Genomic DNA, 27,426 nt, shown 5'->3' with positions numbered 1-27,426 from the left:
ATCGCGTAAAGTAGTCGCGGCAGCACAGTCTTCCAGTTACGCCCCCAGAACATGCAAGTGCACAAATCATATTTTTCCGCTGCCCAACTTTCACACACGGCTTTCTTTCTATTGTAGGAAACAATTCAACAACGAAGCTGCAGATGCCTCTCAATTGAGGCTTTCAAAGCCAATAGCATTGGCAGTTTCTGATGACGTCGTGATGAAGCTCCTTGCAATTGCTAGCACGGCATCGTATCGTAGGACGTTGAATATTACGTCACGATTAGAGAGCCTCCTTTGCGATGCATCTGCAACATCGTTTCTGAGCTGTATTAGAAACCCGAAAACCGTTCACACTTGCTCGACACTATTGCCTATCGTACCGACCGAAAATGATGCTCACCGCATGCCGCAGCTTCTAGCATTCCACCCACATATCCAAGTTGTATACAATCTACAGCACGCTACACGTTCAGAGCGCGTGCCGATGCGTGTCTACTGGTGCGCTGCGCTGCGTCGATGATGCCTAAGCGCTTTCCGAGGCCGTGACTGTTGGTGACGGCTTCAGCATGGCCGCTGACTGGAGCATGACCGCCTGCGAGTGCTCGCGGGCCTTGCGCCGCAGCTCAGACACGCTGCTCGTCGTGGTGACTTCGTCCGAGCCGCCGTTGCCGCTGGAGGCGCCACTGGCGCTCCGGCCTGCGGCGCCAGAGAGCGCCGGCGCGCCTGAAGGGATGATGGCGTTGCTGCCGCCGCCGTTGGCGCCGGCGGCCGCTGCGCTGGCGGCGGCCCCCAATTGGCTGAGGGCCGCTGCAGCGTGGTGACTGTCGGCGGAAGCTGAGTGATGGGGCGGTGCCGCCGCGTGCGAGGGCGCCTGGTGCGGCGAAGTGCCATGGCTCTTGGCGACGCAGCAGGCGCATAGGGGGTGCATGCCTGCGCGACAAAGAGGCGGCGGGTTGACGACAAGGACGTTTCACAGCACGTGCTGCAGGAACGTAATACTTGAACACTCTGCAGATTGATGGCAAATGCACATCCAGTACAGACTAAGGGTAAGACTTGTTTGGAAGTAATTCTACTGTCACGCGTTTTCTCACAGTACTTCAAAGAAATAAAAGATGCAAAATCATCAGGATGTTGTACTTTTGTTCGAACGCACTATGCCAAAAATTGAAGCAGCACTCTCGTCTTCTCTGCTGGATATTCTTCCCCCTGGCGTGGCGGGAGGTCTGCACCACGCGGACTCTCAAAGAGCCAGCACTACAGGCGAGGGTTACTCACACATTTGAACCGAGTCGGTGACAAAATGATGCCGAATACCATTCTGAATGTGCCTACACATCCACTTACAACAACTTCGGAATCCGCAGGAATTATACTGTCTGCCGCTTCAGTGAACAAACAGATCATCAGAATAGTGAATAGGTATTAGCGGAAACGTGCACCAGACCAGCTCGATTATATCTGTGCATGAGCCGTGGCCATGACATACGTCAGTGCTAGTACGTCCCCGCCGGGGTGGCGCAGTGGTTACGGCGCTCGGCTACTGTTTCCAAAGATACGGGAACGAATCCCGGCCTCGGCGGCCGCTTTTCGATGGAGGCGAAAAGCAAGGCGCCCGTGCTGTGTGATGTCAGTGCACGTTAAAGAACCCCAGGTGGCCGACATTTCCGGGGCCCTCCACTACGGCGTCTCTCATAGTCTGAGTCGCTTTGGGACGTTAAGCCCCACAAACCAACCAACCAACCAACCAACCAATCTTCGTGGTGTTAAAGCTTCCTCATGATTTTTTACCCGTCAAAGTTGCAATGTGGTCTATAGAGAAATCCATAGTTTCGAGCCATTAAGGATTTTTTACGAGCCGTGGTATCGCTGTACAAGAGTGTTTTTGCATTTGTCATATTCTTCTGGTTCCTCTAGAGCCTCTGGTTCAAGCCCAGATGCTCCAGGCACCGTTCTTAGAAGCATAACTGCGCAGTCACTGAGCCAACGTGGTGGGTTTGTATCGTGTTTAACTGGGTAGGCCCTCCAAGAACCTTGAGAAACAAGCGGTCGTGTTTTGCGGCGATTCTTTTACCAAATTCGTTATTCTTCTCCAGACCTGGTCACTGCAAACAGTGACGTGGGGTGGTAGCTAGTCAACATGCATGATCAATCTCAAGCCTTTTTGTCAAAGGCGGAGCGAACTAATGAGAACGAGGCAAAATGAACCAATTGTTAAAGAAGTTACAAAATATTGCCCCGTGTCCCTATATATATAGGATCGGCCGAAGCGGTAACAAGGGGCGCACATGGGGCCTTTGCCACGTGACGCTGCTGTCTCTGGACGCCGCCCCATGTGTAGCGAACTGTCAGGCACTCAGCTGTTCATCCCGCCTGGTCCGCAGTTTTGGTAAAAGGAAAAATTATATCCGCAAAAACTTGCTCTCTCATACGATTGAAACAGATGCAATCAAACGCTGTTTTCTTCAGAGTGCAAATCTGGGCTCAAGCACGCGTTTGAATGTTCTGCTCCTTTGGCAATACACAGTTTTCGCCATTAACACGGTTAATATAACACAAACGCGAGAACTATAATGCTAATCGAATAGTGTTCCCGAAGCGTTCATACCATGCTTGTCTACTACATGCAAAATTCTACAGTGGCCAAGGATGCGCGAGCGAATCCCGGCCGCGGCGGCCGCTTTTCGATGGAGGCGAAAAGCAAGGCGCTCGTGTGCGATGTCAGTGCACGTTAAAAAACCCCAGGTGGTCGAAATTTCTGGGGCCCTCCACTACGGCGTCTCTCATAGCCTGAGGCACTTTGAGACGTTAAACCCCACAAATCAAACCAAACCAAACACAGAAAAGCCTAATTTTGTGTCAGTGCGATCTTTAACGTTGACTGACCTTAACAGGCCAGCATAGCAACAGAATCACCTTCTAACGCTTCACCTTTCGGGGTAACCGTGACCGATGACACTTTTTAATCGCGTCTTCGCGGTTTTCGTACTTTTCACTTGGCATGGAAGCGGTGCTTGCGCTCGGGCACCGAATGCATTATACCCTTTTTTCCCACATTCTCATAGGTAACCACGGTTGTCTTGCGCAAGCTGCAAGTGTTCAGACAGTATGACCGATAATTTTCAGTGCAGTTAAATGGGTGGAGGGAATATACGTTGTTGAAGCAGCTTATGCCGCAGCAGCTCGGCATCCTCGAATGAGTTCGACATTTTAGCGCGGCGTATAAGATCGTGAACAATGTGCGGACTGCTGATATCTAAAAGAAAAAGACACGACGACACGTCAAATGTGCCCTCAATAAAATGCGGTGATACCGTTATATTTCTTCTAGCCTCTCAGTTAGCGCGGTCGCACCATTCTACTTGGAGAATGCGACATAAGAGTGAACTACTCGGGAACTGAACAGGCATTTTAATGAGGGCGTCAGTTACATGGGCACCGCTATTTAACTGAGTCTTTTGGTTAACAAGAGTAATACTACACAAGCAAGAATTTCCATAAGCAAGTACAGCAAGAAAGACACACTTATACCTCATTTTAAGTGGCATACTGAACCTCCTGAAATCGTCGTAATATTCCACTTACGCAGTAATTAAAAAAAAAAAACAGAAAATTCTTTGATCAGCGCTAGTCTTTCTAATGCCGGAACTTCCGACATACAAAGTCCTATAGCTTGTATATTCATGCCAGATCCCGAATTTGTCAACGAGCACGTTTATTGTCGGTGAGGCGTTTCAGAGTGAAATAATGCATTCAACGCCCACACGCACACGCAGGCATAACAAAAATAAACGACTCGATTCGCGCTTGCGTTACGCCGCATAGATTCTGATTTGCGCCAGATATTGGAGTGCCGACGGCCGCTTACCTTTAAAGGGGAAGGATGCCGCGGCAGCGGCTGCAGCGGCAGCGTGTCCCGCGGCGAACTGCGCCGACAGGTGCGACGGGAAGTACATGGGAGGCAGGGGAAAGCGCGGGTGCGGGCCCAGCAGCGAGTCCGAGGCTGAACAGCCACCGGCAGCTCCTCCTCCAGCTCCCGTGCCGTTGCCGGCGCCCACGCCGACGTTAGGAGGCCCGCCACCATGCCCGCCTAATCCACTGCGGAGACCACCGCGTACCTCTTCAATCAAATGGCAAAGAGCGCACACACTACGTATGTATACAGCTCAGGTGTTGCATACTACGCCTCACGTGTGGCCCCTCTGTGTAAGGTAGTCTAGTGGAAACGCACATTCATTTTCAGTATAGTGGTACTCGAATAACATATTCGAAGTCGGCGCAAATTGCAGCAAATGACAATTACGGCAAAGCTCCGCACTCAGCGGCGTGGGTGACGTTTCGACCTGCTACTTTTGAAATTTCATCTTTTTTTTTCTTCTTCTTTTCGTTCCAATTGAGATTGATTGTAATTTTCAGTTAGGAAAATGACACAGTTCTGATAAATTGTAGCTCTGTCGATTGTCGCCATCTTGATCTGATTTCTTCACCAGGCCTTCACTGCCGAATTGCGCTGCGAGCAGATCAATAAGTGAGATATTTCATTGGCTCTTCGTTCATTTTTTTTTTCATTGTAATTCAGTTTATTGCCTCCTTAATATCACGCTCTGAAATATTTCGATAAGCCCTATTAAGAAAGTTTTGAGTTTTATAAGCATGTAGTCCTCGTTATTCAATTTCAACAGTGAATTCGAATATTTCAATTCCTTCTCCAAGTACGTCTGTTTCTTCCGGCCTGTGATCTTACAGACGTTTGTGCAATTACGGAAAAAAAAATATTATTTTGTTAGTTCAGAAATCGCTGTGTGCATATACTCCGCACAAATGAAAACCTGGGAGGACGCGACCAAAACTCACTTTTGACACCCACGTGAAGAACTGTATAAGTGTGTCCAGAAGAACTACCGACCAGCCAAATAGCTAAGATGCCGGCACTCCGCCGATAGCATAGTTTCCTCAACACTTATCAGCATTGCTGTCTGCGTGCTGTGCCCTTTCACAGCCGAAGCGACTTTCGCGACCCAGGAGAGCGGACACTCACGAGTCAGCGGCGAAAGCCGAGAAGAGCGGGTGCTGGTGCATGCCTCGCAAGGGTAGCGACGCAGCGGCTGCCGCCGCGAACGATGAGAGGGCGTCCTTGAAGAACGGGTGCTGGTGGTGCTGCTGGTGGTCCATGACGGAGGAAGCCGACGAGACCACCACACCCAATGCAGCTGCCCTCGAGGCCGCGCTCAGAGGCGGAGGAAGCAGCGATAGTGGAGACCTGCCTGCAGCAGCTGCGGCAGCCAGGAGCGGCGAGCCCATGGCCTCGTGCGCCTTGGCCAGCGCCTCGAGCCGCGACTGGTCTGTCAGTCGCGACGGATCTAGCAGGGAGGGTGTCCCGCTGGTCATGGCGCCGACGCCGCCGGTCGTGGAGGAGGCTGCCGCCGCGCTGCCTGCAGAGTCGGACTGCGCCGACGCCTGCGACTCGTCGTCGTCCTCGTCGTGCACGGTCAAGGAGCCGCTGTTAACGAGAGATGGCGCATCGTTAGGCGCAGGCTATCTTTGACTACAGCTCTGAAGAGCAAAATGACACTTTTCTCCAAGAATAACTGAGTCCTGAAGGCGATATTGATGTGGCATAACGTGCCCGAGAACCTAAAAGGAGCTCACTCGCTAACCGCATGTTATGCTCTCTTGACCAGAAAGGTTTTATTGTTTACGTGCGTGCGCGTGTTACGCTTTTCAAAACACATGCGGAAACCTGTTGTCTTGTGGGCGTCCTTCTTCGTGAGATGCGCATCATCTATGTGCATGCATATCAGTACACCCATTGTCGTCGTCATTTCAAGTAGGCCGGCTGGTATAGCTTCTCTAGAACGCCATGAATGAAAGAGTGCCTTACTTTCGGCGCTTAGACTTCCTATGTTGCTTTCGCTCAATTTTCCAAAGGCACATCGTCTTTTCAGCTCTCTTCCTCGCCCTGCAGCTAAAGCTAATATATCACTGTGATTTGAAACCTCTCATCTCTTTGAAATAACCCTTAATTGTTTCGCTTTCTCTCTTTTTTTTTTTTTAGTCTCTCTCTTTCTTCCTCTGCATGCTTGACAATCAGCGGTGGAAAAGGGCAGGACAAAACATCTCCAGTTCCCACCTGCTGTGCACGCCCTGCTTCTCTGTCCGCTCTCCCGGCGAGAGGGGGCTTGGGGGCCCGTTGTCGGCCCCCGTGGCCATGTCGCTGCCTCCGCCGGCGTCCGCGGCTGCCGCAGAGCCCGAAGCAGTGCCGTCCGGACCGGTGGCAGAGCGGTCTTTCTCCTCGCGCTCCTTGCGCAGCCGCTCTGCCTTGCGCCACTTGGCTCGACGGTTCTGGAACCACACCTGCAAGAAAGCGTTTACTGCACTCGTGATGCCGGTGGTCACGCGAAGAAAGTACTTCGTTATGCTCTTTCCATAGCACCTGCTGCTATCCCCAACTAAGATTTGATTCATTTTTTTGGGGGGGTGCTTTCTCAGCGCGATTCTTCCCTAATATCCGTCCTTTTTTGGTATCTCTAATGTAGAAGGGAAGACATTTCTATGTAGATCTCGACCAGGTTCGTAGTCGCTCGTTGCATCGCACACTGTGCATCAATTGTATAGCGTAATGTTTCTAACATGACGCTTAATATTGAATTTGTGGAGATGAACAACAGACACACTCGTCATCGGGTCTCCACAAATAGATTTTGGCAGGACCCGTTGTGCCAGGTGGGAACGGGAAAGCGGACCGCCGGCATTCAATCCTGCTGCCACGTAGAACTAACTGCGCGTGCTTGGCAGGTGTGCTGAGTCTGTCGTCTTCTTCTTCGCCGAGACGACGATTCGCATGCCACAAATTCATGCTTGCCCCACCATCACTGAATCATTAGAACCGTATATTCGAGATCCCTGCTTCTTTGTGCCTAAGTGCGAATCTACACCAGCGTATGTAACAATATCAGAGATTTTATCCGAATATTCTTTAACACATCCCGATGAAATCCGTGCCGCAGATACTGAAATTTCACTCCATCAGTGGCCCATGCATGACCCTATGATGTGTACTTTAAGAATGCAATGGAATCGAGTAGATTGGACCGGTACTTTCGTTTCCTAACACTATCCAAAAACAATTTTGGATTGCGAGCGCGTCTTACCAGGCCTGATTGTGCTTTCAAAGCCATATCATAGGTACAGTGTGTTTAAAGAATTGTCAGTGGCGAAATTGGCAGGGGTTGCAATGGTTCCGCGTAGAGGCTTGTTCACTTTCCTCTGAACGCCAGCGAGCAAATTCACGCCCTATGCAGCGGTGTTTGAACCAAGCAGTGTAAGGCGTGCAGTCGCCACAAAGGCTATTTTTGCCTTTTTTTTTTTCCCCCTGACCCAACACCTTGATAATGGCGCTTCTGCACCAACTCTCAACCTCATTCACATAATCTGACTGTGTCCAGATAACCCACCCCTTACTCTGAAACTTAATGCCTCTTCTCGAATCCGGTCTAGCCAACCAAAATCTCTCTCTCTCTCTCTCTCTCTCTCTCTCTCTCTCTCTCTCTCTCTCTCTCTCTCTCTCTCTCTCTCTCTCTCTCCACTCTGGCTAGCAGATGAGGTTATCGCATGTATATATGGCCTCGGACTAACTGCTCCATGCTGATTTCGATGCTTTTGCTTCCTTCTACACTTTTACCCAATATAATCTCCTGCTGTTGACACTGGTACTATTCATAATTCCTCCCATTTATTGTCTCACTTCACGACTTTGGATGTGCTCTGCTCGCAAGCAGTAACTCTGAAACACTTCGTCGCTCGTCTCCTCCGTTGTTGGGACGTTCGGCAGAGACACGCCGCAGGCTAGACTTGTGTCCTCTCGGTTTCTCCTGACCCTTTCATTTCCTATTGTGCTCACGGGGGGGTGTACTCGGCATCAGCAGCAGCAGAAGCAGCAGTGTCTGCAGCCGAGCCTAGTCCAGTGTGCGGCATCCCCCGCAAGCCACGGCTTCAGCTGCGGCTTCGGGGCGGGCGGTTCGCGGCGGCGTGTGATTTACGCGCGCGTCGGTCGCGGGGGCTAAGTGAAACAAATGAGGCGGATTTTCTCGAGTGCGGCTTCTCTTTGCGACCGCGCCAAAACCCGGGTGGCGCGCGGCTTTCCCGCCATTGGACGGCCGACTCAATTAGCCCTCGCGTCGGCCGACCGAAGCGCCGGGCCCGAGCGCGCCAGGCTATGACCGTGCCGTCGCTCTGGACGGCTCCCGGGTCTATTATAAAGGAGAGCGCCCACTCCCTCCTTCCTCGCGCCTTTCTTCGCAGCTCCAAGGGAGGGAAGGGACGCGGGGAACGCCCGCTTTGTTTAGCCAAATGCTCGCTTCGCTGGATCTTCGTCCTGTCAGTTCTTTGTTGTTGTTTTTTTCTTTTTTTTTTTTTTTTTTGTTCTCCAACCTCTGTTTACGCTCTTACGCGGCTTGGTGCTGGAGTCTATATACTCCACATCGTGGCATCTGTGGCTTGGCCACGTGGTGGTTGCCTTTCAGGGAACGCAGAGCGATATGTCCTGCCGTTGACAGCATAGTGTAGAGTTCAGTACTTGTCGCGACGATTACGAAAGAGGACAGAGAGGGGAAGTTGCTGGCGTTTCGTTTTTCTTTCTTAATTATGTTGCCGCAGTAACTCGCTCGAAATGAGGTTGTGCTTGTCAGTGGGTCTTTTATCAATATCTTGAACGGAACTCACTGTATATGAAAGCATCAGACACCCTTTGTCATGAGCCACACCTTTTTTAAGAAAAGGTCCGGTAATATCACGTTAATGTATCTCTGGAGATATAATTGCGTGAAACGGCCAAGCCTATACAAGGAGCGAAATAGAAAATGGTAATAGTGAAAATTGCCATCTTGTATGCGGCTTAATGTGGTACACCGGGTTAAGTGGAGAAATATAGGAGAGGCCTTCGCCCTGCAGTGGGTATAATCAGGCTGATTATTATTATTATTATTATTATTATTATTATTATTATTATTATTATTATTATTATTATTATTATTATTATTATTATTATTATTATTATTATTATTATTATTATTATGTGGTACAAAAGTACTGCTCGCTCACGACAGCCAGTCTCCATCGTATTCTTGTCCAGGTTTAGTAGTTTATTACAGGTATGTGCAGATTTCTCTCTCTCACTCTTTCTCTCTCTCTCTCTTTCTTTGTTTCCTTTTTTTCTTTTTCTTTTTTTTTTTCTGAAGGGCAGCGGAGACGCTGCATTTTTTCGCTGTCTGAAGGTGTAGCCTGAAAGGGAGAATACACTAGCAAACCATTATGGTTTTTATGGCATTTTTCCGCAATTCACTTTCTCTAACATAATAAAGGGGACAAATTGGACTTTCAAGGTTCGCAGGCGTCATCTCAAATTCGAGGCTGCATAACCTAGCATAATATCGCTCAGCTGTCTGACCATATTCGGTGGGGTGCTTCAGTCTCACAGAGGTGGTCATATGAGAAAGGGGCCTCCCGCCCTACTGTTTTCGAGCGACAAGATATATGCTCAAAATTGAACAAGAACGTTGCGCGCCTCTCTGCGTAGGCTACTCTCTCGATCGGCTGCGGAAGGAAATGATTACCTATGGCTTATATTTGAAGCCTAGAAGCGAAACACTTAGATCTGCAGCGTTCTTTTTAACAGAAATCTCGACACGTCGATATTGTCAGGAATGCTCGAGCGTCGTGGCAGTTCTTGGGCCCTATAGCAAATTTGCGCAGTATGAGTCCCTTTCTAGTACAAAATTAATAACTACGGACTTTGAACGTCATTAAATAAATGAATGATCTCGTGCATTGTTTTGATTCTGTGCAACCGAATCTACGGCGGCCCTTCTCTCGGCGTTCATATATTGCGCCTTCTGTGAGCACTGTTCGCGCGTTGTCTGTTTCGACCATCTACTCTGCCTTTTTACTTGTGGAATCTAATCTAGTATCAACATAAGTGAGATTGCTGGTATCAATTCAGTCGATGCCAACCTGGCCACATTTCTTTTTTCCCCGCCTTCTCATATATTGCCGAGAACTGGGGCAGCCGCTAGAATAATTACATGATTATTATTGTCGTCATTATTGCAGCAATCGCAGCGACCGTACTACATATAGTAAAGGACAAATGTCGAACCATTATGTGAGCTTGCACACTAAAATCACCAGTGATGAAAATCTAGCATCCGCCATCCTAATGTGGAATTGACGGGCGTGCATCCGGCCTGCATATGGTGGGTTACAGTTAACGCTTGGTGCGGACGCTGCGCCGCGGCACTTTCTACTGGCATTGCATTCGGTGATGCAGCAGTTCCGTACCTGGACTCTGGCCTCAGTGAGGTTGATCTTCATGGCGAGGTCCTCTCTCGTGAACACGTCCGGATAGTGGGTCTGAGCAAACGCCTTCTCCAGCTCCTCCAGCTGCGAAGTTAGAAGGAGCAATGTGCAAGACACGTGGGTCACAACAGTTTGCAGGCATATTCTTGCGCGCGAGCAAAGCTGCATCCTCCAATGGCTACGCGCTGTACCCTAAACATTTAGTTCTGCGCCGTTAAAATGTGATTCCACTAGAGAAGTGACATACAGCGAGCTCGTTAAGACTTAAGAAATAACACTGTTCGAATACGAGCGCCACGAACAATGACGTGGTTGACACTCGAGAGTCCGACCAGGTGTTTATTGTGCGAGGAACGCCCGTTTGAACACAACGCGCTCCGCTGCGATGCAGACGCGGAATGAGGTAGAGATGCCCACCTGTTGGACGGTAAACGTCGTCCTGTTCCTTCGCTGCTTTCTCCGCACGAAGGCATCTTCGTGAAGCTCCGACTGGTATCCATAGCTACCATCTGAGAAGAAAAAAAAAAAAGCATAACAGGGTGAACAAAGCATAATCTAGAATTTTCAGTCTCAGTATGCGCAAAACTGCATAATTAGTTTGAAACTTAAGCTTCATTGCATGTTTACCCCGTGTGTTGTTTCATATGGCTGTCCTTTTCTTTCCAAAACTTCTGAAGCATCACTTATATTCTCAATGTGTACAACGAGATTTGTGCTAAGAACAACTGCGCGGCTCTACGCCCAGCAGAATTGTTCAGGTGCAACCGATTTAGCTTACTCTTTGTTTAGCACTAAATCCTTAAATGACATTAAACTGTTGTCGATTTACGTGACGTAATTTATTTTAGGAAGCAATAAACAACTCGTCATGAGAGGGGAAGAGATCGAAAACACTTGTTGTGCCCCGTTTTGTCCGTTGTCCATAAAACTACAGACGGAGGAACTCTCTGCTTACATCGGCCTTTGGTTCCTCCCCCCTCCTCTTGTTTTTGCGGTCCCGTCGCCGTGAAGAGCCGCTGCCGGCCATAAACAAGTGAAAGGTACGCAGAAAAATAATACACAGGCTAAAGATGGGACGAAATGTAGCTTTCAATGCTGCCTCGCCTAATGAGCTTGCTCATCCTATATTTTCGGAGGGCGCAGTAGCTGAACAGGGCGTCACAATGTCTTTCCCTGCGGCATCCTTACCTCCCCAGAAAATATTCCAGCGATGATTCCACTTTTCCAGAGCAATCGCAGTTGATTCTTGCGGACCAAGACAGCCTCTCTGACTAGAAGAGTCGCGCATTTGGGTTATTTAGAGGTATTAGCCGAGTGCAGCTATCCCACGTACTCTCGCTGCTATGTCTGCCAGAAAGCATATAGCATTCACCATCTTCTCTCCCAAATCGCCCGGAACGAAGCGTCTTCCCGTTAGGAAACTTGACGGCATGTGTGCAACGCCGTCATAGGGACCTCTTAAAGGTCAACTCTGGTGGTTTTTCCATCATTCTGTGCTTTTGGTTGAAATACATTCCTCGGCACGTCCTGACTCGAACACAAAAAAACGTTTTTCGAAATTCCAATTAGCAGTATTTTTAAAAAGAAAAAACAGAAAATCGAAACCGAAACTGATTTCAAGGCCAGAAACGACGTCCCAGGTGACGAAATGGTGACGTCACACTCAGTATTAGAGAAACACTCGTACGTGCGTTGGATAGCGAAAATAAAATATGTCAATCATGAAGCATTGCATAAAATGTCTGAGGTAGTTCAATATAAGCCTCACAATTTCATACTCATGCGACAAGGGGACAGTAACGCGGGTATACTGTTTGTGACGTCAGAAACTCAGTGTTGCCGGCAGAAATAGTCTCAACTTAAGCCATGAAAACAGCATATTTTAAAGTCGTGCTGCGCGCAAACGGATTATCGTACGGCGCCCAAATTTTGTAGAATGCGTCAGGCTGGAGAGGAGAATCTGCAGTAAAACTTTTATTAGAATATTTGAATGTCAAAAAACCCCCCGGAGTTGCCCTTTAAGTGTACATAAGGGGCTTGGATTTTCCATGGCTTCTGCCTCAGCCAGTATTATTGTCAGCTTAATAGCATCTCGGTATGGCAGTCTCATCTATCTTCTCAGCTTATGCCCTTTGAGCATCGTGGAGCAGCCTTTTCTATAGAATCCGCCTCACCACGGTGCGCGTTTGGCTATTAATTTCCGCTCTGTGCCTTAATTGGCGAAATGGTTCTGAGCGTCGGGTGCCGCAGTAAGTTCAAGATACATGACCCGCGTTGCAGCGCATATAAGCATTTACAATATATCATTTCAGCGCTTGACTGTTCTCTTTCACCATATGAGGGGGACAGCGAAGTCGAGGCCCGCGACCTGGAACGCTTCCACTTGGGACGTCCGGTCAGGCGAAAGGATCCCATTTAGTGCATCGAAATGCGAGACGCTATGTCGCTTACAGATGCACCACACGTAGTCTCACCTCACCCTAAATCAGATTACGCTTGCATATAAACCAGTATTTATCTGGAATTTGCACAAGCGTGTACCTCGCACCTCCGTATAGAGCAGCAATGCAGGCTTTGTGCACCAGCAGAATTGCGTATCGCTGTGACTTTGGAAGCACAATCGGGTATTCTTCCAGCTTCATGTCTAACTTAACGACTTCCAAGGCTTGGGAGTCTGAATTTGTTGTCGCTGTGTCCGACTACATGCCGACATTTTCCAACTGCCAGGACATCTTCAGAATCGCAACAGTTTCTCCATCAGCCACTGTCGTTCTCGTGATAATAACGTGGCTGCAGATTGTCTCTCGCAACACTCGCCTCTACACTAGCAGCCCACGCATCCAAGTACCTTCTCGACAGCAGTGATCTTGTTGAGCAGCTTTCTGATATTTTCAGTCACCCAATATTGATCTGAGCCAATGAACACATCCGTTCGTGGGCAGCCAGTAAGACCCGCATTATCACTCAAAGGAAGCATCAGCTCTCATTGTATTTCTCTGATTTTTTTCGTTGGGGAAGGGGTAACGTGTTCGTATATAAAGGTGTCAGTTTTGTGCTGTGCTTTTGGATAGCCCCGATAGCGCAGGAAGTATTAAACTCACCTGAAAGGCTTCTCATGATTCTTCCTCCAAATACTTTCACTGACAGTAACTCTGTTCCAACTTCCGAGCAATTTGCGCTCAATGCTTCTGCAGTAGTCTTCTGTAACGAATGGTATTTTACTACCGCTATTAGAGCTCAAGAAGCATTTCTTTTTTTACTTTGTTTAGGGCTGTCACGTTAAGCATTAAGGGGAAGGTTTTTTCCTGCTACTGATGCACGCAGGCTTGCTGGCCGCACCCTTTAGTTGGTCCACCGTGAGTTCTTGGGCTTCGATGACAGCAAGGTCGCATAACGCTGTCGCACGTCTGCGGTCTTTTTTTTTTTTTTTTTTTTTTTTGCAATTGATATGAACCCTGCACTGTTTCGAGCGATGTCCATGCTGTAGTCCATGATCCGCGCGATATTCATGCTTCACAGCGAAAGCATCCGCCTTTCGCTGCGAGGATTGCGTTTCTCTCCCTTACTGACATCTTCTACCAGTATTCTTGGCTGCTATTTCCTTTCGAGTCGCAGGAGACGCATTCCATGCAGGGCTGAGGCCGAATAAATGTGAGCGTTCTCATGAAAATGAGAAGGTTTACCATGTGCGTCATCGGGGCTTTCTTCCAGCATCCTCTCGCGGCTCTCTAAACCGAAGCGGAAGAATTTCAGCAGAGATTGAAGCGGCGTCACCTCTGCGATATCTGATGACGAGCAAGGGTTTTTTATTATTTATTTATTCACCCTGAAGACCCAAGTGAACATAAAGAAAACAATGAACAGAATAGAAGAACGTTGACACTAAGTCATCGTCCACTATTGGCTTTCTTCCATTTCGAAGCTCCGCATATGTGCGGTGGTAATCCGGGATCAGCTCTTTCGGTAAAGCGTGAAGGACGGGATGCAGCATGGCCTGGTAGGCAACTGCCCCTTTATGTGCAACGCTTTCAGTGTTCGCATCTACTCGGAATGCTTTTAACACTTATTTGGCTGCATCTGTATTGCTTAACAAGCCCCTCTGGAATGACATCCTTTTTTCAAGAAACACCTTCCAGCGTCGAACCATGCTTTAGATGCTGACTCATCATTCCCTTCGAATTGTAGTGTTTCCTGCTGCTGCCGCATTTTTCTTTTCTTTTTCAGGTGACGCGACCAACGGTTCCACGTTCATAGAAACTCGTATTCAAGAAAACATTCCTTCACTTCTTGCCCTGCCGTGAAAGTGGTGCTAATGAGAGCTTGATTCCGGGTTTTCTAAAGACTGCTTGCTTGTTCGCTCATATCGCTATTGAAGTTTGGACGGCAGATGCCGGTAGCGATTGTGTCGCTGTACACGGTGACCTGATCGAGTTCAGCGTCCACTTCATCTTGTTCGATATAGGGTTCTAAGCTTTTTTTTTTTTTTTTGCCAATTGTAAACATTAACGAGCACGCTCATCCTTTCGATGGTGGGGCTCCTTCGACGTTCAAAATGTCACCCGTTTTATTAGTCAGCCACGTTTCTCGGCTTCTTAAACTTTTCTCTTTTTCTTTAGAACATCCATATCGTTGCAGTCATTGGTATCTGGTAATGCAGAGTAGTCGAGTCTGCTCGATTACTTTAAATATTCTGTTCCCGTGGATTTCGACAGCAACATTTATTTCTGTTGCAACTGATTTAGTTTATTTTTCGCGTAATACTAAATCTTTGAAACACAGCAGGCAGTTGTTGGTTTGCCTAACTTGGTTAGCGTAACCTGGTTCATTGCAAGAAACAATCTAACTGTTTGTTAAGGGACAACAGATTGCATTATGTCGCGAAATCAGACATCGTCCACATCGAAGATCCAACCTCTTAAAATTTCCCAATCGATAACATGGTTCAAGTGTCAAATTAATCATTTCAAAGCAGAGTTGGATTTACCACATTACATGTTTTTAAGATACATTCGATCGCATTTTTTTTTTTTTTGTAAATCAGATACAGGCAATGTTTGGGCATTGGATGATGTAAAAGAATTTAACATAATTTTTGCTAGGATACCACGCGCGGCGATGCCATTTTATACATATTCAATGTTGGAGGGTATTCAGTGAGCTTCGTATTTTTGGCTTTCGATATTCCGAAATAAGGTGCCAAATTTAAAAACTGCGATAACCTTCAATGGTGACGATTTCGCGACATACTATGCCCCTAAAAACAAAAATAAAATGCTGATTAGGAAACTCAGTGAATTAATTATCCAATAATTAGCCTCTGTCACAGGCATAATTTCCTCCCCGCTATACAGATTTCACTTTAACAGACTGTGTCCCGTATCACTCGTAGGTTCGAAAATATATATCTGTAAACTGTAAAAAAAAAAAAAAAAAAAAAAAAAAAAAAAAAAAGAAACACCCATTATTTTGAATGATGCTGTGACGCAGAGGTCTCAGCTAGGTGACATCGTTTTATTGGACGCAGCAGGCTGGTCATCAAAGTAGGAAATATTTTAACAGCATCGACAAAGCTCAATGTGTTACACTTGATGGAAAGTGTCGAAAGTATTCATCAGCTAGCTTGGTGTTCTAACCTCCATTACCGGGGCGCGTTCCGTATATCTCTATCTCTCCTTTTTTTTTCCTATGGTGGCTTCGCCCGAGACGCTCCCATGCGCCTTGATATTTTTAGCTACATCACACAGCGCTTCTTGAAGGCATTAATGGAGCTAAAAAAATCATCAATCAGTAACTTCAAACTTGGCCGAAAATACGCGCATAAAACATCAAGCAAGACGCTAAGATGTCGTGCAGGACGTTCCCGCGCTATCCACAAATATAAACTGTGGGGCGATACTCGAGTCTCCGAGGAAGCGAATCTAAAAAAGGAAGAAGAAAAGAAGAAAATGAGGCGCTGAAACAGGTTAAAAGTGAATTTGATAAACCCATGAAAATTGAAACACTATAACGAAGCCTTTCTCTATCATATCTTGATTTAACTTGTCTTTCTCTTGCTTTAACTCAGCGATCTCGGCTTCGACGTGATTTGTGCGTCACAGCGTGGTTCTCACTTACGCGCCTGTGGACGGGTCAAAAGTAACGCGAACCGCCAAATAAATAGAATCTTCAACGAACCTTTGCAAACATCTTAGTTGTTGCTATTTTCAATATTCTTGCCTTCTGCGTTTCGAAAGTAATTCAATATCGAGTCAGGCGTGCGCTTTGTACAGAGGTGCGTTCCTTGTAGCTACACACAAAAAAAAAAAAAAAAAAAGCCTCCCCGAGCGAGAGGTGACAGAAGAAAAGAAAGGGAAAGAAAATGAGAACGAGAGCGGCAGTGAAAGACGTGACGGCGAGGGTATGACATTACTTAAGTCTTTAAAGCGTCGCGTCGAACAAATTGGCTTTCCCAGTTATAGCGCCTTTCGGCGCGCCTGGTGCGGAGCAAAAGTAACCGAATGCGCGGGAGGCGGCGCAGCATTTTGGGAACAGTGAGCGCTTGCAGCAGGCCTCTCCTCTTCTTTGAATGCGGCGAGGGCGAAAGGATAAAAAAAAAAAAAAAAAGGCAAAGCGAGACCAATCAGCAAACTAACCTAAAAACAAGAAACCATGGGAAAATGAAAAGAAAGAAGAAAAAAGAAAAACTGGCGAGCGGGCTGGACGGGAGGGGGAAGTGTGGCAGGCGGAAGTGGTAACGGGAGAGGCGAGAGACCGTGTGTTGGCGGCAGTGCTAAAGAAGACGCGCTCAGGAGCTTGTCAATAAAATATCGCAAAGTGCGTTGTTTCTCTTGCCTTGCTGTCGAGCCCTTTGTTTCTACTTTTCCATTTCTTATCCATCGCACGCCACCTCGCCTCTCCCCGCCCCCCCCCCCCCCTTCCCACACAACTGCCACGCCAACACCACCATAGTGCCGCTGGTTACAACTTCGTCGCGCCGCCTCAATTTGCCGCGCTTGCTTTTAGGTTCCATCCTCGGCGGGTTTTTTCTCTCCATTTTATTTTTCGCGTTATTCCTCCCTTCGCCGTCCGCACGCGTTCCCCTTTTGATTGCCTTAAATTGATAGAGCCGCCGTGCTAGATAGAGAGACGCGTATTATGATGCATATTGCAGGGCAGGCGCGCGCTCGCGCGCTCGGCCCTCTGCGCCCATCAATATATACATGCAACGCCCAACGCGGTCTGCGCTCGGGGGCGGGGAGTGCGCTACTGAGTTTGGCTAATGCGCCTAACGGCCCGGCGCACTTTGATGTCGTCGCGGCGGCGAATACGCAGTACGTTTGTGTGCGAGCGCGCGCGGAACAAGTTGAGTGGGTTTGCGCTGAAAACTCGATGAAGTTTCGCCGAGTGTACAAGCATACAGCTCGGCGGGCGGCGCGCGCGCGCTGCGTGCTCACTTGCTGTGTACGCCGGTGTGAGCTATACCGACGGCACGAGCCCGCTCGGTCCCGCTATCGAGAATTGATGCGCTCTTGAGTGCTGGCGAGTGTGTAGGCGGTGAAGAGGACGTCGCGGATCTGATTCGATAACCAGTGCGATACGGTGTCGTCAGGTGCCCTTGTCGACAATCGGCGGCTCGATTCTCAAATAGGCTTGGCTCGTTAAATGACTGCTTGGGATTGAATTCTGGCAGTGTGTGTACTCTAGCAAATAACGCTCGTCTTTTAGCAACGACTCCGCACAGCGTACCACGCATACAGAAATCACGTGTTCACTGTTCGCACGCTTTCGTTTCTGGCCAATGTTGTCACGAACACGAATTACCGCGTTAAATAAGATGTCCAGAAGCATTGGTACAATGGCTGAGTTCAACATGAGCTCACCAAGCGCATTAAGTACTCGATGCGAAGGAGAAGGTGGAAAAGCTCTATTGAACGACGGTTGATTTTGTAGTGACTCGGGGGGGGGATCAAGGAGCCATCTGTACCGCTGTTCTTGCTTGGCCCTGTCAACCAACGTTCGGGTTCGCGGCTGCGAGAGTTCCCTAGCAGCGAGAAGAGTGGGATTTATGTATACGGTTGTTGCACCTCGGCGCAAAACATTCGCAGCAGGAATACTGCGCTCTTGCACGCCGGATTGTCCGCCATCTTGAAATGACGGCGAAAAAAAAAAGAAAGAAATCAAATCAAAGAAAGGTCCATGTGGCTTATGCGACAGATACGCGTGAGTGCTATTTTTCAATAAAATTCTGCACGCGCATAAACACACACACACACACACACACAACACACACACACACACACACACACACACACACACACACACACACACACACACACACACACACACACACACACACACACACACACACACACACACACACACACATATATATATATATATATATATATATATATATATATATATATATATATATATATATATATATATATATATATATATATATATATATATATAAGTCAGACGTTGTGAAGAAAAGAATGTATTGACGTTTCGGCCGCGGGACCGGCCTTCGTCGGAAGGCCGGTCCCGCGGCCGAAACGTCAATACATTCTTTTCTTCACAACGTCTGACTTATTTTTGAACGTGTTCTCCACCAAGCTCAGAGTCCCCCTTTTTTTCACACACATTATATATATAAATATATATATATATATATATATATATATATATATATATATATATATATATATATATATATATATATATATATATATATATATATATATAATGAGACAATTGAGAGGGAAATGAGGGGCTCGTTATTATAGAGTTTAAAGGAGCTGACAGTCTACGAGTCCAAAGCAAACGTTGTGTTTTTTATGAATGTTTTGTAGTTGGTATTTGACAAGAATTAGTCTTATGGTCATTATCATGATCAAGAATATTAAATGCGAAGCAGAAGGAAAAACATCGGCGCATTGTTTTCTCTTCCGCTTTGCATTTAATATTTTTGATCCTGATAATGACCATAAGACTAATTCTTGTCATATACCAACTACAAAACATCAAAAAAATAATCCCAACGTTTGCTTTGGACTCGTAGACTGTCAGCTTCTTTAAACTATATATATATTCGTTTCTGAGTGATTAATTCTTCTGTATTGTCGAGTGCAGCGCCACCAATCAGTGTCCGGCCATCTGAGCTACCCCCTGCCGCAGGCATGCTTGTAACTTTTCAAGGCTGCGAGGCTTCAGAAGGTCGAAGCCAATGCCGCCGTCGCATAGTTATTTACGACGTGTCACTGCTAACGCTTTCGCGCTTGAGAAGTTGGGAACTGGTGCATATTGGCCGGGTGGTGCAGCTGTGGTAGGGATGCTTAGTATAGGTCATAAGAAGCAGGCGGGATAAGCTCTTCAGTAATTTCGTCGAGGACAGTAGCTTCGCCTGAGCCCATAACAACGCGTGTTGCGCCCCAGAGCGTAGCCTCATACACGGAAAGAAACTTTTTATCTGCTTTAGGCCTGCATTAATCTCGTTTCCTGAACAATGTATCATGTCAGCGAGCTAAAGACGCTGGCTAAAATGTAGATTTTTGATAAAAAGCTCTATATCATTTTCTGCTGAGCAATGTGTTCGTTTCAGTCCTATCTGCAGCGAGTGTGTCCATAACTTCTACGTGTCAAACCAAAACAAGCCGCTTTTTGACGCCCACAGTGCATCGCGACCAACTAACGCTTCTGTCGGTATTTTGTTTAAAAGAAATAACCTGGTTCAATTAATACAATTGGTTGGTGGGTGGAGATATAATATTCTACCGCTTAGTGGCACCCATTTTATCAATAAAAATTTTAAACATAAACATTAGATCTCCTCTTTTCCACTGCACCTACAACCGGTGTGCTCCGGTTCGCGTCGGTGCCTCGGTAGAAAAGACTGAGCCAAGAGAGTCTGCAGGGTGATCCCGCGTCGCGACCTCAGAAGAGGACGCATTTCAGTGAGGGATGCAAGCGCCGCAGGATTCCGAACGTTGCATGGTGACAGACAGCCCGAACCTCTGCAGTAGCCTATTAGCTTGAACGTAGGCCTTGAAGGTATACATAGGTTATGGGTTCTATACCCAGTGCCGCGCTATTGCGTAAACACTGGTAAAGCAGCGCGGGTACAAGCTCTCCACTGGCCTGGCGCTTAGCTTCTGCAGGGTCTAATAGAAATGGTTCTTTGACCGTATACCTTGTGTAGCAAAGAACGAACTGGTGGGCTGGAAAAACGTGGGAGTTCTCAAGGTTAAGACTGAGAAGCATTTTTAGCAACTCGGGCAGGTTAAAAAACAAAAACAATAACTTGTCCACCGTTGGCTGTGCCGCCGTGTTGACCAGCGGCATTGCTGTTCAGTGGCTGAGATCAATATCGCGTGCTTATTCATCCCAACTATGGCGGCCATGTTTGGATAGGGACAAAATGCAACAAAACACCCATACAACGATAATTCGGGACTTGTTAGCGAGGACGACGTGTTTTAAATGTGAAGCACTTCCTAGCCCGTAGACGTTGCCGCGGTGTGCAACTATCGATACACGGCTATTCCTAGCTAATAGTCCTGTTCACCGAGCTTTCGATCAAAAGTAATTTCGCATTAAAAGTTCGAAGTAACAAGCATGGTAGGCAAGTGGATAACGCGTGGTCGTGAAAACTGGCCCACATGTTCTGGTATGATGTTCGGGATCATGCCTCTCCAGTTCCCCCTGAGACAGAAACGTCCAGCGAGAAACCCGGGCTGTCCCGGATCCCCGACATTGCGCAAAGAGCACGGCCAGGTGTTCTCCGTATATGCGATTCCCTTCTTAACTTCCTACTTATCGCATCCCGGGAAGAAAGCAGCGGCTCCCTCGCTGAATGCTCAACTAGATTTCCGGACAAATCTCGTCAGGGCGACGTGGAAACGAAGCCTGGCTCCCACGGCGTCTACTCGGCGCGCCGCCGCCTTACAAGGGGGCCGCGGAGCAGACGCAGCATCGCACATGCCGAGTCGACGGCATAAACATATTTACCCCTTGCTTATACGGCGCCGTAATGGGCTTCTACCAAGCATGCGGGACGCAGCTTCGTTGCGAGAAGCCACTTTGCTCCTTTCTGTAAACCGTAAAAACGCGTTTTCTTCCCTCTTTCTCCCATGCAGTCGCTCTTCGCGCGCAGAGTTACGCGGAGGTATAAAGAGCTACACTTCTCCGACGCTTCGGAACCCTGGTTCCCTTCTCCAGGTGAATACATCGGGCTCGGGATAAAAGTGGATGAAGGAGCGGAGCGAAAATCTCGTTTTCGTCTCCGTCGTGAGCAAATAGCTCAACTCAAGAAACTTGGCGGCCCCATGTTTCGCTTGTATTGCGATCTGTTATACAATTTTTCTTCTCTGGCAAGAAAAAGGGGTGTCGAGAAGCCCGGTAAGAAAAAAAAAAGATAATACTGTGTCAGCTTTATTTACCCGTCTGACTGTTCGCTAACTTGCTCACCCATTTGCTCATTTATATATTTGGTTCGCCAAGGCTGGAGTTGTTCCGATAAGCATGGAAAAGCTGTAAACCTTTCATAATATATCAGCATCGTATATTTGACCGGTAACGGAACACTATATGTGCAGGCGTTGTACTAAGTGTTGACTGTTCCACCATTATACGCCCGAAGGCAAATTTACGAAGAGGAACTTCTCAAAGCGTTCAACCGTCTTCGAAAATATGGGGACTGCAACTAAGCGCCACACATTCGCTGCCATTGCGAATAGAGGCACGACGGCTTGAGATCGACATTTCCGAAACCGCCATTTAGTACCCCTACGACTCAGAATGGTATACCGCGAACACATGAAACACGAACGGAACGATTCACATTCAGAATGCAAGTGTTCTTATACTCGCATAGTCTTATTTTGGTGCCGTTTAACAACGGCGCGGTTAGTTATTCTTATGTTACGACATCAGCGATGACAGTAACCGGTGGTTCTTGGTAAGCAAGAACTGTCTTCAACGTTCGTTCCGCTTTCGGCAGCTTCGAAAGTGAGAACAATTGAATCCCATTCTCGGACTTCCTGAAAACATCAATAACCTTGGAATCGTTCCATGACCTAACTGATGCCTGCTGAAATTGTATACATTCCGAAGCAGTACACTGCATGTGGGCTAGGGGGTGCTTGATATTTGGGGAATGCCTGACTTTCTTTACCAGGCTCTCGAAATATCAGTGTACTTGCATCTCTCCATTTCGACTCCGTCTAAATGGGATTGCGGCGCCGGTAATCTAACTCTTGCCCTTCAGTAGAACTTCGTGGTCACTGAACCCGCCGTGTTGGCTCATGGCCTTTATCTTTCAGAAACTGATACCCATGGGTCATGACATCGACTAATGGCCTCGGCAGCCACATTTACATGTAGGTGAAGCACAAAAACGGCTGTTTCCCGCGCGATTTAACAGAAATAACCCCGAGTTGTCCAAAATTATCGTGCACGTCTTTCACTAAGGCGTCTCTTGAACCCAATGTGTCGCTTCGAGAAGTCAAAAACCCGAAAACTCTATTCCATAGCCACCGAGACGACGAGGATAATCTAAATGTGGAAGAAGAATCTCACGATGTTGTAGTCACCTAGTAAAGACTTTGTTTGCTATTTTTTATTGGGGTCCGTCAAGTGCCGACGGATAAGAAATACTCTGAAGTCTTTAGCTCCTCAAAGATCGCAAACTCTTTTTCTCTTCGGATAATATACCCAAGCAGAGAATCGCATTGGTCACTGCACAGATTATTAATGGCAAAGCTTTTCCCACCGATGCTTTTATATTTCATTTCATGGCGGCTGTAGAAGGATTTGTATTTGTTAAAGATTATAAGAATACAAATACAGTAACTGTAGATATGATGGTTCCCGATTTCTGTCAATTAGTATCTTGAGTTTTATTGCCTGAAAAAAAAAAGGGGGGGGGGGGGGTTACTTCCGAAGACACCTCATGTCACCACTGACATTTATGAAGGATTACCATAATTCACAAGAATATTTACTTCACAGCACCTCGTTTTCAGTTGAAATGATTATGATCGCACAAGCAGTACTTTTTTTTTTCTGTTGTTGAGCCGGGTGTGTGTGCGAGGAGGAAGGGGGGGGGGGGGGCGGGGGGGGGAGTGTGGAGTATTTATTTATTTATTTATTTATTTATTTATTTATTTATTTATTTATTTATTTATTTATTTATTTATTTATTTATTTATTTATTTATTTATTTATTTATTTATTTATTTATTTATTTATTTATTTATTTATTATACCTTCAAGGTACATGGTACATTATAGAAGGGAAGGGCAAAAAACAAGACAAAAATTCACAAAAGCTAGAATACAAATATAAAACACACAAAAACAGCCAAAAAGGCGAACAGAAATACTTACAATACTATATTATTATTATCCCGAGTTATGGTATCACGAGCAAAATTGTACAATATGCAATGTAAGTGAGCAAACATTATTACTACACACAGTAAATGATTTGTTATATTCGTTTACAAAATAAAACCTTGGACGGCAGTTTTAAAGTTATCAGTCCTGGTAATGCTTGTAAGTGACGCAGTTGAGTTGTTCCAATCATTGCTAGATTGGAGAAGAGACGAATACGAATAGCTTACGGTGTTACTGTGAAGAATATTCATTTATTGGCGGAGGTCCTAAACCACCGCCAATAAATGAATATTCTTGATGAAATTCTGAGAATATTCTGAGATGAAATTATGATGGTGGCTGAACCCAAAGAAGATGTAAGTATGAATTGTGATAACATATTTTATGAAAAAGACATAGGCGAGATATTTTTCTGCGGATCAATAACGGCGAGAGGTGTAAGAATTATTTCATATTAGTAACACTGGAAGTCCTGTGGCAATTGTTTAGGAGGAAACAAGCGACTCCGAAGCGACTCCTGCTATTAGAGACACGGTAGTGGAGGATTCCGCAAATTAACGCAGTCAACGTACATTAATTGACGTGGCACAGTCCACGGGCGCCTTCATTTTTCCCTCCACCGAAAAGCAGCCGACGCGGTGGGGTCGATCCGCTTACTTTAGATCCTAACCGCTGAGCCATTGCGGCGTGTATAGGCATTGCGATGCTTTTACAAAGCGCCCATCCTGGAAAGTATAAATAACAGCGAAGTTTTTAGCCATAAGCAAACGTCTCAGCCGACGCAATAACCTAAATTTTTGTTTCTCCGCGTCAGACTACATATTGTTTTTATGTGAAAAAAGAAACGTCATTCCCCAAGTCGAGAGGTGTTCGGGACATTCTGATGCTATCTCAGTGAACAGCAGCTTTTGTATTCGCCTACGCTATATTTTGTGCTGGCGAAGAAAGGGAATGGTTTCAGGAAAAGCGTCCTTTTAAAAGCGCTTTTAATTTTCTTTCTCATAAAAAGAAAAAAAACAATCAGGGACTACTCTGAATGATAGGCTTATTATAGAGCTGTGTGTATTTTTGTTCGTTTCTTTCACATTCTCCTTCGGCAGGCTAGGTTTTTCTCGGTAGGCACGCTAAGAAGCCAGCGAGACCTTCCCAATAAAGGAAGGCTTTTCATGAAGTGTAGCAAGTAAATTTTAGAATTTCAGTCTTTCTTCGGGTGCATGTTTCAGAACCAAATTCAAATCTGCTGTCTGAGCGTGATAGAAGACACTTGTTTGAATATTCGGCGTAGTGGATCCCTTTAGGAAAGAGTAAAGACTTCAGAACTCCGCGAGAGTCAACTCATATCACTTTTACGTCGCTGCAGCCCATGTCTGTCATCAATCGCAGTCCGAATTAATTTCTTTCTTAGAAATCGGTGCACATATCAGCGAGTGATTTCAGTTCCATACAGGAGGCGCTAGAATAGACGAATGATATGGGTGAGAAAACATTGTTCTGCGAGTCACATGTTTCTATGCCCAATGTGACATCTCACCACAAGAAAAAGACGAACATAGCTGCTATTCAGACTTTTTGTTCCTTCTCGTCATTCTCAGATCAAAACGAACAAAAATAAAATTGTCAACATTCTAAGATTCGAAAAAAAAAAAAAAATACTGGTCATTAACTCCGCACGTGGGCGGCCCTAGATGAATTCAGAACGGAGAGATCCATTGTGCGCTGGGAACGATATGGGCACAGAAAAATCATTCCTTTGTGATTTCGCGCTGATTCACGCGCGGCAAATTATTCTTTCTCAGACCTATATATCGCAGATTCTGAATAGAGCTTGAAAAAAAAAAAATAGAAAGAGAGAGAAAGGACGAGATCGTGTGTTGACGTACGTGCCGTCGGCAAAGTCTTGGCGAAGAACTCTTCATTCTTTTATATACTGCGGTGGCCACTAGTACTACAATCGCTCGAATTCTTTTAGAGGAAGTGTGTGTCATTACTGTATGACACGTTCTGCTGATCGGTCTCGTCATAACTCGCAGCGAATTTGGCCAAATAAAAGTGAGGCAAAAACGAGATCAGCTCCTCTCCCCGCGAGAAGCCGAAACGACATCGTCCCAATTTTTTTTCTTATCCCACTCGTCACACAATTTGTGCTTGCATTCTGCATGCATCTTCTTTGTTCCTTTCTTCTTTTTCATTTCTCACTGCACACTCGTTTGGGCGTTTTGTCTCTTAAGCTTCGCTGAAATCTAAAAATGCAGCCCTCTTATACGACTAGTACAATGCAGTATTGTCTTACGGAAAATAAAAGTGCGTTACATTTCGCAGAAGAATATAGCGGAAACATAAACAAAATTGTCAGAGTGCTAACTGGTTGATGCGTCAGGTTCACGCGCTTCCATAACACTTTGCTCTCGCAGCGAAAAAAAAAAAAAAAATTCAGAGAACACTGTGGAACCTTCGCTGCAGAAATGCTAAAGACGGAGCGTTTCTGCTGCACCCGGTGCATCGCGTTTGTTCTCATTATCATTATCAAGTAAATGCACCGTCATTATCATTGCTACTGTCATCATTGTCATTATCACTAACTGCAGTGTCACTCTCACCGCTGCTCTCCTCTTCACACTAGACAAGGAGAATTATGATGCCTTTTTCACGATATCCGGTTGGTCAAAGCAATCGACTGGGGATTGAGCGATGGAGGCTCAATTCCCGGTGTAGAGATGATTTTTGTTCTTCTGATGACGTCATCAGGATTATTGGCAGGTGACACATCAGCGCACAAATCCGACGCAAAAATCCAGCGCACAATCCTCGCGCACGGGATTTCATTCCATGAGCCTTGAAGAGATTTCACCTTAAAAATAAAGCAGAGTTGCGATGTGCGTCCCACCCATGTGTTCGCATCAAACGGGACAAATATGTGTGGCATGCTCAAGGCATCAGTACGCAGGGGCATGCTGCCATCTACCTACGAAAGAAAAGCTAGTTAGCAAGGGAAGCCATGGAAACAGCTCTTTTAGTAAAAGAAAGAAACTTGCTGAAGAAGCAAATCTGTCTTAGGCCTCAACGTATAATATAGCACGATGGCGACCTCTGGGATTTTTGTTATCCCCGCCGCCTTGAAAGATGAAGCGCAGTTTGTAAGTCTTTGAGCAGCGCATCGGCTTAAAGTATTCCTAGACAGTTATGCCTCGTTGATATGGACAATTTGATTCCCCAGCAAAACTGCCAATAAAGCGAGTTGTCCATAACAATAAAGCGCATGCAAAAAAAAATTTAACTAGGCTAGTGAAATTGAAATTCGACAGTTCTTGGACATAGAGGCCTATTACCCAGGGTGCCATGCTCACATACATGACGTCAGCCCTCAGTTGGCTGAAAGCGGCTAATCTAGCTTTTACAGATCTGCACATGCTGCAGCTTTAAAGACTTTCCTTCACAGCCATTCACGTTAAGCGAAATCGTCCTTCTTCGGCCATTGAGCTTTAGGATACAGTCATTCATATTTTCCCGCTAACTCGTGCGTACGCATGCATCCCTGCTTTATTCCTAGAGGTCTATATTCTCTCCAGTAGGAAGTCATCTCTCGTTGCGGTTATCTTACGGACGGCCTACTCTCGACGTTTACTCACATGGAGATCCCGGAGAGTAAACAGAGAAAGGCAGGGGAGGAGGTCTTGGACCGAGGCTGCTGATTGGACAGTGGTAACAAAACAT

General features: G+C 46.4%; 1 protein-coding gene across 1 annotated transcript; it reads right to left on the bottom strand.

The window, feature by feature from the left end:
* Positions 1 to 508: 508 nt before the first annotated feature.
* On the bottom strand, positions 509 to 27,426 carry LOC146202258 (uncharacterized). Its single transcript, XM_084584315.1, has 7 exons — positions 27,342 to 27,426; positions 10,756 to 10,847; positions 10,321 to 10,422; positions 6,116 to 6,339; positions 5,024 to 5,485; positions 3,854 to 4,083; positions 509 to 915 (listed from the first exon to the last, which is right to left on the bottom strand). Exons 1-7 carry the CDS (start codon positions 27,424 to 27,426, stop codon positions 509 to 511), a joined length of 1,602 nt encoding a protein of 533 aa, XP_084440441.1.

Source organism: Amblyomma maculatum, chromosome 1 (assembly GCF_055883805.1).
Source record: "Amblyomma maculatum isolate TAMU_Amacu chromosome 1, ASM5588380v1, whole genome shotgun sequence".
Taxonomy (NCBI): Eukaryota; Metazoa; Arthropoda; class Arachnida; order Ixodida; family Ixodidae; genus Amblyomma; species Amblyomma maculatum.
This window is presented reverse-complemented; position numbering and strand designations above follow the sequence as displayed.